We start from the raw sequence: 19,734 nt of genomic DNA, 5'->3' as shown, positions 1-19,734 counted from the left end.
GCCTACACTCCATGAGCCAGTCTTCTGCATGAGACTGGATTGGGCTTCACAACAGCTGTTAAATTAAGGTATTAAGATCCTGACTGAAAAAAGCTGGTAGTCTAGTCTCCTTAGAAGACAAGGCCACCAGAGATTTTTTTTTTTTTCACTTTTTCCTTCTCTCCTCTCACAAGTAGAACTTCAGAGCTTTGCTCAATAGTATATACAACTAATGCAGACTTCACTCAAGGAAATGAATCAGATTTTAATATTTAATCTAATGTAATTCAAGACATTCACTATTCTTTTCCAGTATTTTTCTAGAACTCAGAATGAGATAAGGTATAGAGATAAGCCTTAACAATTTACATTCATTTTGCTGATGGTTTCCCTCCTTGCTGACTCTACAGAAGGGATAAGCTCAAAGGCAATACTTCTTTGAATATAATTTATAGTCAGTAAAACTTAAAGTGCTTAATAAGAACTCAAGTAGGATGAGAGTTCAGGAACTTAAAGATGAAATGAAGAAGGATTTGGACTCAGTGCTTACCTGTATCTCATTCCCCTAACCAGATATATTACTGAAAACATAATGAACAGTACAAAATTCCTAACATTGTTGACTATACTCAACTGCCTTCTACATTTTATGAACTGGTTGTCAACAGAGCACTTAAGTTATTGAGGCCTGAGAATATACATTCTCATGCCTCCTATAAGTGGCAAAGTCTCCCACATAACAGCTGCATACATAGGAGACAAAAGAACTGCAGAAGCTAACTGATTAAAAATGTTTAAAGGATATCTGATTTAATATCAAGATACAGTGATTGCAAAAACTCTTCCATATTCTTAGGGATATTAGGATCTAGAAATAAAACTGCTCTAGCGAAGGTCATCAATGACATTCTACCTTAAAGCTTTAAAATAGAAGTCTCATTATCCACGAGAGGATTCATACTGTGCATTTAAAAAGTACTTTATATGTGGAGTCTTACTATACCGAGAAGCTACAGTGACACATATGACAGTCATTTCCTTGCAACTCTGCTAAAATAAGCATTTGACCAAACAAAAGGCCTTCTGCAGGTAAAACAAGTATTCACATATTATACAGGACACTTAGTACCAAGACTCAGATCTTAATGGGACTTTTTTTTAAAAAGATCGCTGCCTTATAATGAGGCACTCCTTTAAAAAATATAGTCTGAATTGAGACATAAAAGCTTAACATTTAGACTGTGATGATAGAATGCAAAAAAAAAAAAAAAATTATAGTATTTCCAAAAGAACAAACGATTCTTTTAAAAACATACATAGAAATAATAGAACTACTAACACCTTTACACATTCACAACATCTACACTAATGCATAGAAGTTTGAAACCTAGAAAGCAATTCTCCCCATCCCATCTCTGAACTGATTCAGAGATCACTGTATAAAGAACTTATTCAATTTTAAATGTCATGAAATTGTTTTCTACACAGATAGCAAATTTAGTTTTATATATAGGATTGTAAGCATACACATCTAGGGATTACCCAATAAACCACGAATATTTTATCTATTCCCCATAAAATACAGCTAACATATGGTTGTGGTACATCCCAGGCAGATGTCATTTAAAGCGCACAACGGGAGGTGCTAGCAAGAGAAATACTCATTTGCAAAAGTAAACAGATAACCCTTCCAATATGATGTACCACAACCACACATGAGAAAAGTCAAGAACTTATTTTATTTTAAAATAAACATTGAAGACACCCCCCCTTCCCCACCACCCTACAAAAAACTTTTGAATGTGGAATGTTCAACAGCCTATCCATTTTAGTAGGTTACAAAACCAGCAAAAACTCCAGTTGTCTAACAATGAATGTTTGAGAATAGTTTTGTGTCTTGTTTTTGTTTTTCTTTAGTAGCTGAGCACCTACTGGAAAAATTCCTTAGCTAAATGCTAATAAAACAAAATTCAATTTCTGCACAGAAAATACCATTAACTTAGTATTAGTATAGCCTTTGCTGAGTAGATGGGATTAATTCTCCATGAAGTCAAAGTGGAATATGACAAGCAGCATTAAGTTCATAGGCACACAGAACTAGTGCTCAAACTGCTAGCACAAATTCCAACAGCATATAAATTACTACACTGTCCTCTTCATCAAACTTGTGACTCTCCCTATGCGTCTAAGTGAAGGGATCACCACTTTGAATATAAATGCCTCCGTGAGAATATTAGGGTTAGACAAAAGATAAATGCAAGTACTACAGAAACAGCTGCTGGAGATAACCATAAAATCTGAAACACTAACAATGCATGGGGTGAACCACATAAGCTGCTAGCTGTTGAACACCAGTGTTTCAAGATACAACTTTTATAAACATGTTTTATTTGTTTTGCTTATACCATCAGAACTGAAACTACTGTCTGTCATTTCCCTAAAATAGGGAAATCAATCTAAAACACATACTGGTGCTTTTCAAAAGATAGCAATTTAAAAGGGTGGTAGCAGCAGGCATTTGATATCTTTTTCTTTTAAAAACCTTCAGGCTGCAGGAAAAACATGTGACCAAGAGTGTTATGATTATCCATTAGATATTTTCATCAGTACCTGTACCAATTTAGGTGACAATACAGCAAGATCTGAGGATTAGTGACAGACAATGTACATTATAAGGAATGATAGATAGTACCAATCCTTACAAAAGTCATTGTCAGAAGAAACTGTTAAGTGTTCAAAAAGGTATCTAAATACTTCACATTAAGTACAGAAGCGGCCATCCAGATTACATCCCATATTTGTTGCATATTTTTCAAAAAGTGCCAATCAAAGCCCAATTTTTGCATTTTGGCTTTGTCTTATTATAGTATCAGCTGTTAAAAAGCAATTTACATGTGTTGTTTAACCACAGTTGTTTGGCCAGAGGATGAATAGTGCTGTGTCAAAGCTGGTAGCCAGCCTTTTATATTAAGGGCCCATGCATAATTTGGTATGCATCTAAACGTTTAGTGCTCCAATTTAACCGGAAAAGCTGTGAAATGCAGTTGTTCTGCCAAACCACATTCCACTCCTTCTCGAAGGGAAATATTTTAGTTTTTGTCAATTACCATTTGAATAACTCTAGGGCTGATTTGTTGATTTTTATCCAATGTCAGAAGTTAATCTTGCTTTTTCCAAGCCACTTCAAATAACTATGGAGATATCACCCTGTAAAGTGTATTATGTTTTACTCCTAAGCAAGGGTGAGGAATCTGAGTATCATGTGCAAGGCTCAAGATGACGCTTAGGAAGAACATGCAGAATAAAAATAGTTTCCTTCCATATCCAGGTAATATAAAGCTGACAATTGTAGTCCTGTCTTTATGGGATGAAAACAGTCCCTTTACAATAAGTTTCCTGAAAGGGAGAACAAATAGATAATAACTCTTCTGGTAACATATTATGGTACACTGGCCAGTGTGTTTTTGGCGTTTAAACATAATCCTGTGAATCAGATTAATTCACTTGCTGAGTGTTCATTTGCGGCATCCCTCTGTTGGGTCTTGGGGGCCCTCCACGACCTAGAAGACAAAAATGGCATTTGGTTTTTCTTTCAAATATTATTTGCTTTGCCTTCAAGCAGATTTTCATCTGAAGTCAAGAAGCATGTGGGCAGCTTGTCACCACATTATTAGGTTTAAGAGGTCAATTCTTCAGTGTTCACCTGTCCTGGAAGTTGTCATGCGCAAATTTGCTCATGTTCTCTAGCTAAAAGAAGAGTAGAGCTAATGGAGTATTCCACCAGTACTCATTCATTCATTCATTCAACAAGTATTTATTGAGTGCCTACTATGTGTCAGGCACTGTCATCAGGCGTTGGAAATAGATACAGCAGTGAAGACAGACAAGGTACCTGCTCTCATGGAGCTTACATTCTAGTGTACACTCTAGCTTACATTTCAGTAGTAAGTAACATCATACTATCAAAATTAATAAAAGCACCAGAATGAAAAACAGACCTTGTTACCTAAACTGTTAAAAAGAAACTACATAACATTCAAAATTGTATAATGACTTGTAACAGATAAAATAACTTTTTACATGCTGTTAAAACAGATTTTTAGCTACCAGTCAACTCAACTTTCATAGAATATGCTACAAGGTGAGAAAGAACATAACCCACATTCACATGCAAATATCCTTTGATACTTCAAGTCAGTAATTCCCAAGTGATCCATTAATTTAAAAATAAAATGCACCTTTTTGCTGGCCAGTTTCTACTAGCATTGAAATCAAAGTACTTTGTATTCCTCCTTAATATACATTTTATACATGTTATGGCCAATAACTAGAGGAAACCTATTCAATTTAACTTCCCTTAAATCAGAGAACCATTTAGAACTTCAGATCATATGAAATGCTACTTCTAATTATTACACAGGTTGACTTCCTGGCCAAACAGGAAACAGTTTTCCTATGGTAAGAGAAAAAAAACCAGAAACTCCTTAAACCTGTAATTTTTAAATATAGTTCAGGAAGTTAGTTAGGATTTTGGATGTTTTATTTAAAAGTCAGAAACAATTTGAAATTTATATCGCTATTAATGATCCAAAGGCATTGAAATTTCAGTTAGTTCTATCACTTCTAAATGGTTCTCTAAATGTAACTATGGCTTATTTGGCCATTAAAGGATTTCTGACCCTAAAATATAATATGCATGTTCAAAAATGAAAGAGGAATAATAATAAATTTATATAAATGTTCAATCTCATTCCAAAAATGTCTTACAAAAATGTTTCAGTAAGTACTTCCTAAAAACATTTAGCAGGTTTTAGGACCTGAAAAATAATTTGCAGTTGGAAAAACACTTTTTCTGAGGAGGAGAAATGTTCTAGTTTTCAAGACAATTTATATAGTAACAGGGAAAGTCATTCAAAAAATTAAATTTGGGTTCAAGAGAAGTTTTAGAAACAGAGCATTTCATTTAATCCCTAGCAACAAGTCTGGTAATGATAAATGTATTCCTAACATGTAACCTACATGCAGACTATGGAACAGCTCTTCCAAGGCCAGAACAGAAGCTCCACTTAGGAGCTAGGATCACCACCACAAAATATTACCTCGTGGGGCTCCCCGTGGTCCACTCTGCCCAGAGCCTCGCTTGAAATTCTGCTGATATCCATCCTAAAAGACAAGCTAGTTAGTACTGAAGAAAAGGTAATTTTTTTAATGCTTGCTTACTCATCTATCTATTCTGTCTTAACACAAAATTCTTCCTTATTCTTTTACACATTTCATAATATAGTAAAGCTAGAAGTTAATCTGTAATTGTACTTCTGTATTCTCAAGAACATTCAATGAGATGTTCTCTACTCTTAAAAATCACTTTCTCCTACACAAATTTATTTTTATTCAAGTATAATTAACATACAGTATTATATTAGTTTCAGGTGTACAATATAATGACTCAATAATTCTATACATTTCTTAGTGCTCGAGATAAGTGTACTCTTAATCTCCTATTTCACCCATCCCCCTCTCCACCTCCCCTCTGGCAACTACTGAGTTTGTTACCCAGTTGAGTGGTTTGTTGTTCATCTCTTTGTTTCTCAAATTCCACATTAGTGAAATTGTACATTTGTCTTTCTCTGACTTATTTCACTTAGTATTATATACCCTCTAGGTCCATCCAAGTTCTTGCAAATGTGGTATGATTAATACATGTATCTCATATATATATATATATATATGAGATATATATATTATTCTTATTTTTTCATCTATTGATGGACACACTTGGATTGCTTCCATATCTTAGCTATTATAAACAAAGGGGTGCATATATCTTTTTGAATTAGGGTTTTCATTTTCTTTGGGTAAATAACCAATAGTGGAATTACTGTCATATGGTAATTCTATTTTTAATTTTTTGAGGAACCTCCATAATGTTTTTCACAGTAGCTACATCAATTTGCAATCCCACCAACAGTGCATATAAAATCATTTTTAACAGACTCTATTAAATGAGTACCTATATTGAATGCTAAGAAAAGCAAGCGTCATCATTTTCCATAATAAAGTATCTTGTACAAAGGTACAAAATTAGCCCCAAATTACTTAATTACTAAGTCCAAACAACCACATCTGTCCATTTCATTGGTATACTTAGGTCAGTTTATATTTTAAAGCAACTTCTACCTACCCGCTGATAGCCAGAGTAGTCCCGGGGAGCACTGAACTGAGACTGTGTATAACCACTGTTTGGAGTGTTAGAGAATGAAGGGCGGTAACCATCATATCCTCCTAAAATTTAGGACAAGAAAATAATTTTCTTATCTATGCAAGGAATTTTTATTTCTCACTACTGATGGAGGTAAGAACTGAAAAACTGTAAGCCATGCTAGTTATTGAACCTAATTTCTAATTTCCTATCATGATCCCATCTGTTCCTAAATTTCTGAGTATTAACTTCCTTAGAAGAGGACATTTTTACCCATTCATTCATGCACACACATCCCACATACACAAAAATCCCCATAAAGTCTCATAAAGTATGAAAAGCAATTATCACCTAGAGAACATGGAAAACATGGATTTGACACATACAAATAATCCATTCCTAATTTTGTCAATTTAAATGCCTATAACAGGGGCACCTGGGTGGTTCACAGTTATGCATTTGCCTTCAGCTCAGGTCATATCTTGGGGTCCTGGGATTGAGCCCTGCATCAGGCTCCCTGCTCAGTGGGGACCGTGCTTCTCCCTCTTTCCCCCTGCTCATGTTCTCTCTCTCTAGATAAAATCTTTTTAAAAAATGCCTATATTGTATTAAAAATGTTTAAGTTGTACAGAGACTAATGTAGACAAACATTACCTTTCACCAAAACTATAGGACATATTTCTATATACTTTACAAACCAAAAAAGAACATGAACTTTTTTTTTTTTTTTGTACCTCTGAATCCATTGGCAGGGCCCCTGTATCCATTCATTAAGCCTCTAGCACCACGGGAACCACCACGAGACACACCACGACTATTGTAATAGGGCTGACTGCTACGTGGAAATCCAGTGTTCTGCTGGGGAGGCTGCTGATGGTTACCAGTCACTTGGTGGGGCTGGTCCTGGGAACCATGGTAAGTGCCAACCACTGTAATAAAAAGAAAAAATGTGTACACACACACACACACACACACACACACCACACAAACAGCTCATTACAATCTGTTCTCTCACATTTTCTGGTTTAAGAGTTGTCTTTATATACTTTCTCTTCAAATTGTCTTTAAGTTTTCATATTAACAATAGGGAAAATTATACATTAATTAAGTCATCAAGTCTCCATTTTTCTCCCACCCATAATTAATAAGCTAAAGGGAATAGAATTCTCCAACAATTCCAAACCTTTAGAAGCACATACAAATGTGTGAGAGCACAAAATTCTATCTTTCCAAATGAAATGAAAACCTGTACTATTAAACTTCTTCTGAGGGGCATCTGCCTATTAACACAAGAGACCTACAATAATTCAAAAGAAACTTTACATACTGGAACATCACAAATACCATTTTGTATCATTTAATTATTTCTTTTCACTATAAAGCTCCTTAGTGATAAAAGCTTTCTTACCCTTTTAAATTTCCCTTGATACTTAGTGAAACACACAAAACCATACTCTCCCATAGCTAGACAAGCATATGGTGGAATATTCAGTAATTATAAAGATAAATCAGCACTTTTAACTTACACCTCCCTTAAGGCCTGATTCCATTTCAAGTATTTTAAGTACAACCAATTTACAAGACAGTTAAATAGTGCTCACGCTGGCACCCAACCTGATGAGGTAAAGAGAGGATCCTAGAAGGTTCATACTAACCTTGCATACCCCCTCCTTCCACAATGAGGATAAGTCTAGAATCTAGAAAGCTTCAAAAATTATATCCTGAGGTACCTGTCTGGTATTACTATAGTGCTTATAATTCATGATAAAAAAGAAAAACAGGATGCAAAACTACCTTTGGGAGATGAGGAAGGCAGACACTAAGGGAAGGCCCACATCCCAGGAACAACAACAAAAAAAAAATCAGCCAGCCTCTTGCCAGCCTAAATAAACCTCCCATGTTTAGGCAGAGAGAAAAGGTGGTGTAATTCTTGAAAAACTTCACCTGATACATTTTATATCCTCAAGAAACCCCAAACACATTTATCAGTTCTTAGAATGCTTTTTTGCAAAGAAAAAGCGCAAGTATGCCTAGGAGAAGGGGTAATGGCTCCTTTCTGAACTATGCAATTAATGGACCAATTATACTATTCACAGGGTGATCTTTCTACAGACTACCTTTCACTACATTCTCCAAATTCAAAATTACACACAAGTATGATTATAGGTAATATTTTCTTTCTGAACAGACTCATTCACATGCATGTAGAGAGTAGTCAAAAGTAAATTTTCAACTCAACTTTTTTATCACTAAGAAATTTATTAGTCTTGGTCAAATATGACTGCATGAAAACTCACAGCAATACAATTAAAGTGTGTTCTTCATTTAAAAGTAGAATTCCTTAAAAAAATAAAATAAAAAGCCACCAGAATTTCTATAAAAGTGTTTGGTACAGCATAAACTCTAAGTCCATAAATAATAGCTAGAATTTTGCCATATCCCTCTTTCAGGTTGTTCCTGACTACATAGTACAATTTGCTGTGGAATATGTATAATATTAGGGGCCTTTAGACTTTGTGCTGACATGCTTATGAGAACATGGCAATAATTAAAGGAGCCTGAGAGCACGAAGCCCAGTTTTATCACTCAGGAGCTGAACACAGCACAACGGATAAATACGTATCAGATTACAGCTGATTCAGACTCCCTACTATTTACTGGTGCTGAATACTATAAGGATATGTAAAAATTTAATACTGAAAAATCCATAATGTTGATCCAAGTCTATCAAGGAATTGGCAATTAGAATATTTCATAGTTATTTAAATCAGTCTGGTAAAATTAAACTCCTATGATTTTAGCAACGTTTGCTAGCTTGTTGTGGGATGCCAATTAAACAACCTGGGCTCTACATAACCAAAGACCGAAAAGCAGGTATTTCATGCCTTAAAGAAATCTACAATTTATCTTTATCTTCATTATTGTGATGGGTATGGTAACTAGCCAACTTAGGAATGACTTTACTTATCAACAAACACTAGATTTATGGTACCATATACCATATACAACTACCAGGAGATTTTTGCATGTTTTATCCTAACTAATGATTTTTGCAGTTATCCTAACTGATAACCAACGCAACTCCTTACTGCTTCTTAACTGCGCAACTGACTTCCTACCTACCAGCTATCATGCTACCTGCCTCCACTTAATTAGCAATTAAAAGTAAAGTTGATCATAATTTAAGTAACAAGTTTAGTCCCACTAAAATCACAGAATGAAATGGAAATATTATGAATGCTTACTGATCAAAAGAAAATTGGTGTCAGGTCTCCAAATAAATGCAAATAATTCACATATGGACTTGATTTAATTCAGGATGTATAATGAAAAATCTATAAGGTCTACTAAAACAAAACTCTTAGACACTGCCACTCCAAAATCTAAATTCTAATACTGTCAGTAACTATGCGGGAAGCAAGCAGCCAAGGAAGTGACACCCGTTTTCCTACCTGTTTGAAGCTGTTCTTGCTGAAGGTCTGTTTGTTCTACTTGGTGAGGCTGACTAGAAAAGCTCTGGTTATAACTGGCCTGGTACTGATTTTGTTGTTTCAAAGTTTCTGGTTCATTAACAGGAGGAACTGGGGCATTCATATTGAACACCTGTAAGTAAGTAAAGTAAATAAAATAAATGATTACTTCATCCCTTTCTGCTAATAATTTCCCTGCTTTTAACAAGGCAGACCTCAATGCTGGTTTTACCTCAGATGTAAATACATTACAGAAGTCTCAAACACATACACTCTCTCTCTCTCTGTGTATGTATACATATACACACACACACACACACACCCCACACACACGTTTAAAGAAGAGCCTAAGTAGGGATCAAAATCTAAAAAGACACACAATCAGCAGCCTTGGAAACGCTATTATAAATGAGAAAGCTTTTTAAAAGATGCAAATCACGGATACACGTCACTTATATAAATTAATTCTATGAACTTTAAATTTGAACTGAATATTTTATTCATTTTTACTTTTGACATTTTAATCAAAAGTTAATATTTTAATATTTAACTCTATGGACTTTCCCATGAGCACTGATTTAGCTGCATCCCATTACACTATTTTCAACATCATTTTCTAGAAATTCTGCAATTTAGAGATGCTTACTGACTAAAAAAGCACAAACTATAATGTGAAATTTACTATGTGAAACTTGAGAAAAATAAAAGATTAAGCAAATATGGAAAAATGTAGACTACTGTTAAATCTAGGCAATGATTTATATACACACACTGTAGTAGTCTACTTTTCTGCATGTTTAGTTTTGGTCAAATGAAAAGGATGAAACGATAAAACAGGAAGATGTGAGCACACAACTCCTAAGACTTAAATTTATCTCTGGGAGCAGGAAAAAAATCAGTTTATGTTCACTTAAATATACTCTACAGTTAGGATAGATGCACACTCAAACACAAAGCTGAAAGAAGGCCTTTTTTGTTGCGACCCTGGCATGATCATAGTATACACTAGGCATTTAATGTTAGTTCAATTACCGTTTGCATGGATTGGAATGGAGCTGCATTTACATTGATTCCACTGCTATGTAATGGTTTGCTTGTCCCAGCCTGGAATACCTGAGGCTGAGAAGCAGCCGGAAGGGATGATGACGCTGTAGTCTGGTCTGTATTTAAAGAGATTGTTGCCTATAACACAAAATGAATAGATACACTTTAGTGGTAAACTAAACTTAGCCAAGTCTACTATCCAAGTCTTAGTATGTTTAGAAATTCAACTATTTCATAAAAGCAAAATACTGTATTGCATGCATTAGGTCCAAAAAGAGTCACAATATTAACAGTATTTACCTCTGCCCAATTCATGAATAAGTGCCTCATCAAGTTTATGTTACCTAGTAACAGAAACTTGCCTGAATCTGGTCAATTGGTTCCTTTTGTGGTCGTTGCTCTGTAGCATGAGAAGGCTGGTACAAGGGTTGAGATGCTGTATACCCCTCACTTGTGGATGAAACCAAAGGAACCTACACAGAAATAAAGCAATCAAAGCTGCTTTCTGTTATAAATCAAGTCTAATACAGACAGGGCTAAGAAACAGATACGCCCGTTAAAGAGACTATGAAACTTAACTGCAAAAAAGTGCATCTAATATTAAAGCTGAAAGTTAAATAAACCCAAGTCCAGTTATGAAGTCCCCAACAAATGCTTCTAAATGGCAATATCTACACTAAATTTTAGAATTAGGACATTTAAAATACGTCTTCTGAAATTCTACTCAGTTCAAAATGAAAAAGCATCTTTCCTTATAATAAACTATTATAAACAGGAGACTTAACAAAAAGACAGTATTTTTTAAGTTATTAAAACAAAAGTAAATGTAACATGGAAATTTTAAAGGCTGATAGCTTTTAAAATGCCATGCCAGACTTAGACAATGATAAAATTCATACCTGACTTTCATAATTTAAGAAAGAGACCCAAAACCTGATTAAAAACAAACCTGCAGCACTATTTCTGTCACTCTTACCTGTGTAGCTTCTGGTTGTACAGGAACTTGATTAGGTTGAGCAAGTCTAGATTCAGAATGAACTGTAAAATTGACCAAAAATACCCAGTTATCCAAAATCAAATTTCTTCACAGAAAATGTCTATAGCCAAATCCTAAAAGAAAACTTTATAGTCATCATGAAAATAATTTGGCAAAGTACAGGTAGGAGTTAAGCTGTCAAGTGGGCATTTTGGTTTCCTGGTAGTTATTATTAGTCAACTCTCACAATGACTTTTATTTTGGAGTTCTGCTGAAGACATTAGTGAAAAAGCACTAACAAAGAAGTATAGAGCAGAACACGCAGGAATCAATGCCAGAGTTACCTATGAAAATAGCCTTACTCAACACCTTAGATAGGTAATAACTAAGTAATATTTTAACATTATCAACTTGCAATATAATCATAAATGCTTCCATGGGAAAAAATTAAAATACACCTTTAAAAATCCTATATTCAATTCAGTGTGCATACGGTCACTCCCACCAGTCTTCTAACTCCCTTCCCCAACAATGGTTAATGAATCAAAGATAATAGGATCTGTGGTTAGTCATTTAGAAATCACCCATTTTCACTGGAGAGGCTAACAAACTCAGTATTAAGTGATTATCGAAATAGCTTACAGGTTATATCAATGCTGTATGTGTTGATTTTGGCACAACTTTCCAGCTATACAAACTTTCTTCCTCTGAACAGAATTCAGAAAATGAACACTAGTAATAGGAACTCTGATTCCTTTACAGAAGGCCTAATCCTGATATGTTTTCTAACTTTTGATAGAGCTATGAGAGATATGAGCTCCCTTTACACTTTGGAGAAATCCTAACTTAACAAGTTAACTGTGTCCTTAAGCGTGCTTCTATTCAGCAACTCCTTTTATGACACTGAAGATTTACAAGACATTAAATGTTATTTTATACAGTTCCACTTTTGTGCCCTTAATGATGACATGTTCTGGGAAAGAAACCAAGACTCAAAATTATTAATGGTCCCGAAAAGAGATGGTCCATTTAACCCAGTACAAGACACCAACAAGTCTATTTAGTGCTGCTATTTCTAATAATAGTGTTAAGAAAAGTAAGAGTTTGAAACTTCAACTATCTTTTGGCCTATCTTCTTCCCCTTTCCTCATAAGCATCCCCTTACCCACTTCACACTGTTATATCTCATTTTTATTCATGTAAATAAAATGTTCAGAAATTCTCCTAAAAAGCTCGAAGCATCCTTCAGAGAAAAAATACCTCTATTATTTTTATGCTTAATTTTCTTTAAAAAACCAAGCAAAATTGGTCTATAATGTTACAAATCAGGAAATGGTTCCCACAGGGCTGGAAGAGAGGGTAACCAGTGACTAAAAAGGGACACAAATAGGCTTCTGGGATACAGGTAATGTTCCATTTCTGGGTGCTGTTGTGATCAGTTTGTGAAAACTCATCAAACCACATTTACATGTACTTAAGTCTACGTATGATAATAAAAGGTTTAAAAAAGCAACAGAACTAGTTATTCATATTACAGGGAAAAACAATAACATTTTCTTATCATATTAAAGGACACAAGATCCAAGAGTTAAGCAAATATTAGAAGGTAAAAATTAATTTTCACATACTTTACAAAAACCTGAAAGTGCTGGCCCTATGTTTCTCACATAAGAATATACCGTAACTAACCTGGAGGGCAAACCAGCTGGGGCATGTCCATGTTTTGTGTCGGATTCATAGGCTGTGCAGATACAATGGCAGGATCGAGTGTCTGGTTTTCAAAATCCAGCATTGAATCCTACAATTTAGGATATGATGGAATTAAATGAAATAATGTGAACACTTAAACCTTCAGGTAGTTCTGCCTCAACTCCACCTACCTGTATGAAATTATAGGGCCCCTGCATCTGCGCCATAAGGTCCTGGACTCGCTGTCTTCTCACAAGGGGATCTGCCTGAGCCACCGGAGTCAAAGAGTGGGGCTCTGGTACTGAAGGAGACGCAGCCTGAGGTTGCTGCTGGAGTGAATTCACCACCTAAAGGGGAAAAAGTGAGAAAAAGCTACAGACTGGGAAAAAGAAGAGCTCCATTCATAACCATCATGACAGGTCCTCAAACTATATAGGACACTACACTGTAAACAGAATAGTAGGCTTTTAATGTAGTTACTCAAACTGGCCACAATGATAAATTTAACATTCAGTGCTATCATTTCTATGGTGTTCTCAATTCCAAAGGATCACCATGTAGCTCTTCAGATTTACGTTATAAACTGCTTTCAAAGATTACCCATACTTGCTTCCCCCAAGAATGTATTGTGCTTAACCTGCTATGCCTTCTACGGTAATTAAATCTGTATTTATCAAATACATACTCATCTCAGTACCTCATATATAGTCAGCACTCAAGAAAAGTTAGTTATTATTATCATCAAACTTTGGGTTCCTACCATTTCATTCTCTCTGCCAATATGATAGGATCAAGCCCTAGCACCGTATCTAACTTGCTACAAAAGCCAACGCTCACTATACCTACCTTTTTCCTAGATCTAATCATTTCTCCTGATTATTTGTAGTAACTCTCTGCTCTTCTGGGAAGTCTAAATCACATCAAATTTACATTCTATCTGTCTTTTAAAATTGGGCAAGTCATACCTGGTGAGCCTGGATAAATCATAACCTTACTTCTTTTATAAGCAATAATGAGATAATAATCACTACCTAAATTGTTATCATGAAGATCAACTAACTGATCTGTCATCTCACCACGATGCTCAAAAAATTCCTTAGAATTCCATCTGAATAGCTTTTAGAAAGGCCCTACCAACTAAGTACTTAAGAACAAACCATACTGGCACAGTGCTAGGTATGATAATACATTTTTCTCTCCCAGTAACATGCAAAAAGTACTTAACTAAAAGCACTGTTACTTCCCAAACCTTCCTACTTTGCCAACACATGCTTTTCATTCCTAGTATTCAATAAAGCAAATACGCTAATTCATTTCTACCTCTCTACCCATGCTATTATATATTTATTACCTCACTCCCCTAAAAAAAATACACCAAATCTACTTAGTCAAGGCCCAGGGGGTTTGCATACCTCTTATAAAAATCACCACTCTACAGATCTTTCAGATCTATTTTTCTTCTAATCCTCTTCTAACATTTCTGAACTGCCTTGCGTAATTCAGAAATAAATACAGTCTTGCTAGTACTTTGTGGGACAGTGTTTTCATCCAAACTAGGTAACTCTCTAAAGTAAAGGACAAGTTTTTTACTGAATCTATCAATAATGCATTTTGGTACATCAATAAAGAGCTAAAGGTACTGGTACAATTACACTTTGGAGAATGATCTTGATACAGTAATATTAAAGAGAAAAGCACAGATATATAAAAGGAGTCACCTAAAAAGGGGATGGAAAAGGACCTCAAGGACAAACTTGGTAAGGCATTTTGATTTTATCTTATAGGTAACACAGCACCCTCTAAGAATTTCAAGTAAAAGCAACTTATTCAAAACTAACTTTTTTAATAATTGACCTGTGAAAGTAAATATGGCCTGAGGCAGTCAGAAAAGAAAAATATGAAGGGGAGTACCTGAACTAGACATTAGGCTCTGAAAACAGGTAATGTCAGCTGAGCAACAGAATTAAGAAACACTAGAGAAAGTCTAGAGTATTAGGGAAAAGGAGGAGTCTAAGATGACATTCCAACACACCCCTTAGGAGGTGGGCCTTTTCTGAAAGCTATCCATGTGGAAGCTCAGATTTTTATAGAGCAACTTGGTATGAAAAACACACAAATCATGTACTTTAAAAAAATTATACACAAATAACTATATATAAGTTTTCTGTAGCTGGAGCAGCAGAGATTCTTTTAAACATCCACAGGCATAAATTATCTTTTAAACATAATGATCTTGTTATGTTTATCAAGTTTGTTATGATAATAAATGTACTAACACTGCAAAGGACTAATAATCTTTATTTGTTCTTGAGAGCTAAAAATTACTAATAAAAACAAAGGACATCGACCTTGCAACCAAGAGGATGCTTACCTCCACTGTTTCGACCGTCCACTCATCTACCTGCTCCTTTTCACCACTGCTGAACTGTGTTTCTGCCATAAATTGTCTATTTACATACTGCAAAGCAAAGTAAATGTTTGAGAGCTCTGCTTGAAAGGCAGAAAAAGAAAGCTAATGTTAAATAAAAATCATACCTCTGTTGATTCAACTTCACTTTGTTCAGTGTATTCTTCTGCTGGCTCAGGCTCTAAGAGGTTAAAAAATGATATACATGAATGTAACAAAATCTTTTTAAAATTAACAATTCATTTAAACTTCAAATAGCTTATAAGTCTCCGTATTTTATCATTCTTTCAATAATATATTTAGAAAGAGTGTTCTTTACCGTTTATTCCAGAATGAAGTAGGTTCAACAGTAATTACTGGATGAGGTATAATGCCAATAAAGAGCTAAGTTAAAACTTCTCTCTAGGCTTAGAAGTGATACTATAAAGCAGCATACAGATTAAAATCTTACTCTCGTACTTTAATCACTTGGTAAAAGGAGTTAAAGGTGGGTAGGAGACCTCCTTATGTTGATCTGCAACCATAAATGTGTAATCTTCCCTTCTAGTTTTTTTTTTTTTAAGTTTTTTTTTTTTAATTTATTCATGAGAGACACAGAAAGGCAGAGACATAGGCAGAAGGAGAAGCACGCTCCTCACAATGAGAAGCCCGATGTGGGACTCGATCCCCGGACCCCAGGATCACACTAGAGCCGAAGGAAGACACTCAACTGCTGAGCCACCCGGGAGTCCCCTTCTAATTTCAATCTAATAGGTTAACACTTGCATAAAGTGCCTACTATGTGCCAGAAACGAGAAACATACTTCACATATTGCTTTCTATTTTTTTAAGATTTTATTTATTTATTCATGAGAGACAGAGAGAGAGAGAGAGAGAGAAAGAGAGAGGCAGAGACATAGGCAGAGGGAGAGAAGCAGGCTCCCTGAGGTGAGCCTGATGTGGGATTCGATCCCAAGACCCCGGGATCACAACCTGAGCCAAAGGCAGATGCTCAACCACTGAGCCACCCAGACGTCCCCACATACTGCTCTCTAAACAGAGAATCTGAGATGTAGAGAAATTCAGTCACTTGCCCAAAGTTACATAGCTAATAAGCGTCAAAGCCAAGATTTCAATCCAGGCAGTCTGATTCAAAAATCCATGCTTTTTAACCACTACAAAATTTATGCTCTGACAATGACCACAACCTGAGCTGAAGGCAGACGCTCAACCACTGAACCACTCAAGTGCCCCAAGAATCACATTTATATATAAAGACACAAATAGATTAAAAAGATGAAAAAAGTATAAAGTTCAGGATTACAGAGTTATAATAACCTCAACATTTAAAACACACAACACACACATGCCCCCATACTATTCACTTTATACACTAGCGTGATAAATAGTAATAAATCTGGGCATGTCAGCCACAATGTACTTAAAAAGCCCTACAACATTTCCCCTCAATTATCGTCCAGTCCAGTAATACTGCAACAACAAAAAAAATCAGTTTGTAACAGTGATCAAGACCAGTAAATAAAAAAAAAATTAAAAAATAAAATAAAATAAAAATAAAAAAAAGACCAGTAAATAAATGATTGCTATTGGGGGGGGGGGGGGGGATTCCCCTAGAGGGAGAGGAAGAGAATCTCAAACAGACTCCACACCCAGCATGGAGCCAGATGCAGGGCTCAATCTCACAACCCTGAGATCTTGAGCCAAAATATCAAGAGCCAGGGGATCCCTGGGTGGCTCAGTGATTTGGTGCCTGCCTTTGGCCCAGGGCACAATCCTGGAGTCCCAGGACCAAGTCCCACGACTTGGAGCCTGCTTCTCCCTCTGCCTGTGTCTCTGCCTCTCTCTCTCTCTCTCTCTCTCTCTCTCTCCCTCTGCCTGTGTCTCTGCCTCTCTCTCTCTCTCTCTCTCATAAATAAATAAATCTTTAAAAAAAAATTAAGAGCCAGATGCTCAACTGACTGAGCCACCTGGGCACCCTTAAATGACTGATATTTAATACTTCTGGGAATAACTCTTAATACACATTGTTTTAATATTTCATCATACTTAAAGTTTTGTTAAAAACCTCAGTGTGCAGAGGCACATGGGTGGCTCACCTGGTTAAGCAGGTGCCTTCAGCCCAGGTCATAATCTCAGGGTCCTGAGATCAAGCCCCACAGAGAGCTCTCTGCTCAGCAAGGAGTCTGCTTCTCCCTCTCCCTTTGTCCCTCCCTTGCTTGTGCTCTCTAATCAAAAAATAAAATCTTAAAAAAAAAAAAAACACCTCAGGTGTACACATATAGCTAAATTAATGTACAGCTTGAACTTGTGGCAAAGAAAGTAAAACCAGGACAGTAAACTAAACTCATATCCACCTAAGTACTTACCAGCTTCAGCTACCTGGTCTTCAACTGTAGGTGCTGAGGCTGCCTCTTCTTCCTCACATAGCCCATTCTGGTGGTTGTGAGTGCTGTCAAAGTAATTTGACTGGAAAACACGCTCAACAATTTCCTTTAGTGCTTTATCTAAAATTGAATATGAATTATGTTAGACTATCTCAGGACACCTGACCTGAATGAATAAGATTCAACATGCTACAAAATGTTGCTGTAAGAAAAAAACCTTATCAACTGTTACTGAAACATACATACAAAAAACCTTAGAGTCCAACAACAACAGAAATTATGGAATGATAGAGAATAAGAACCTATTAGTATTAAATTTTATATATTTAACTTCAAAAAAATTTAATTTTATATACTTAAAATAGTTCAAAACAAAAAGCTGACAATTATCATTTATTCATTTAGCACCTACCTATATGTTGGACAACGTGCTAAGCAATAGGGCTACAATAAGATTTGTAAGACACAGTATCTGCCCTCCCTAAGTTTATATCCAACAAAGAGTTATACAAATCAAATACAGTAAAATCACATCTGTGAAAAGCACTACACAGAGCTACAAGGGACTGGACCTCGGCAGGAAGAAACACCAAAGGCCTTCCTGGTGTGTAAGTGCTGCAAGAGCACAGATCTGGAAGATGAGTAGTAGAAAGGAGAGAAGTGTTTTGTTTTTTGTTTTTTTAAGATTTTATTTATTCATGAGAGAGAGAGAAAGAGAGAGAGACAGAGAGAGAGAGAGGCAGACACAGGCAAGGGAGAAGCAGGCTCCATGCAGGGAGCCCAATGTGGTACTCGATCCTGGGTCTCCAGGACCACACCCTGGGCTGAAGGCAGCGCTAAACCGCTGAGCCACCCGGGCTGCCCCAAGGCAGAGACAACAGCATTTACAAAGCCCTGTATAAAGGGAAAGGGTGCCAAATACAAGAAAATGAAAGCATGTGCTATGGCTGAGGCATAGGAAGAAAAGACATAAAGAAAGACATAGTCTGGGAAGGGCCAGAACATGCAAGGTCCTTAAGTTGAAGACAACTATACATAAAATATAAGTAAAAGAAAGCCATTAAAAGAATTTAAAGAGCTGGAGAGGGTGCATTCAGTTAAATTGCATTAGCAAAGACAGGAAGATAAGTGGCAGACAAAAAGAAGTAGATGGATTCAAAAGATATTTGAAAGTCAAAACTCAGAATTTGGCACACTTGGATATTAAGGGGGCAGGGTGGCAGGGGAAGTATGTGTCAAGAACTAATTTTAATTTCCTGGCCTTATATAGTACACGTAGAAAGTACCTATGTATGTAGAATATGTATTTAATTTCCTAATAGGTCACTTTACAGAAAAAACTTCAAAGACAGTATTAAAATATAAAGTTAATCCTGTTAACAATAAAACTAACAACTTTTTGAATGAACATTTCATGTTTCCCTACCCCTGCATCAGAGACTCGTGACTCTCAGAACAATCAGTTTTAAAAAAAAAAACGATGGATGAAAACTGAATGCACATAAAAACACCAATTTGAGTTCATTAGTACCTTTTCATTAGCAACAAAGATGTTACGTTCCTAAGATGAATGAACAAGACTAGGT

General features: G+C 35.8%; 1 protein-coding gene across 1 annotated transcript in view; it reads right to left on the bottom strand.

The window, feature by feature from the left end:
• Positions 1-1,699: 1,699 nt before the first annotated feature.
• The window catches only part of CAPRIN1 (cell cycle associated protein 1), a 36,606-nt gene continuing 18,571 nt past the window's right edge, over positions 1,700-19,734 (bottom strand). The window contains exons 6-18 of the mRNA XM_077863552.1: positions 18,131-18,268; positions 15,893-15,945; positions 15,729-15,815; positions 13,549-13,704; positions 13,358-13,466; positions 11,669-11,730; positions 11,055-11,165; positions 10,681-10,830; positions 9,631-9,781; positions 6,913-7,107; positions 6,161-6,261; positions 5,079-5,142; positions 1,700-3,539 (exon numbers count right to left, since the gene is read on the bottom strand). Of these exons, the coding sequence (XP_077719678.1) occupies positions 3,475-3,539; positions 5,079-5,142; positions 6,161-6,261; positions 6,913-7,107; positions 9,631-9,781; positions 10,681-10,830; positions 11,055-11,165; positions 11,669-11,730; positions 13,358-13,466; positions 13,549-13,704; positions 15,729-15,815; positions 15,893-15,945; positions 18,131-18,268 (1,442 nt within the window). The 3' untranslated portion in view covers positions 1,700-3,474. The remainder of the gene's footprint in view (positions 3,540-5,078; positions 5,143-6,160; positions 6,262-6,912; positions 7,108-9,630; positions 9,782-10,680; positions 10,831-11,054; positions 11,166-11,668; positions 11,731-13,357; positions 13,467-13,548; positions 13,705-15,728; positions 15,816-15,892; positions 15,946-18,130; positions 18,269-19,734) is intronic.

The sequence above is a fragment of the Canis aureus genome, chromosome 21 (genome assembly GCF_053574225.1).
Source record: "Canis aureus isolate CA01 chromosome 21, VMU_Caureus_v.1.0, whole genome shotgun sequence".
Taxonomy (NCBI): Eukaryota; Metazoa; Chordata; class Mammalia; order Carnivora; family Canidae; genus Canis; species Canis aureus.
The sequence above is the reverse complement of the archived record's forward strand: the minus strand, read 5'-3'. Positions and strand labels throughout refer to the sequence as shown.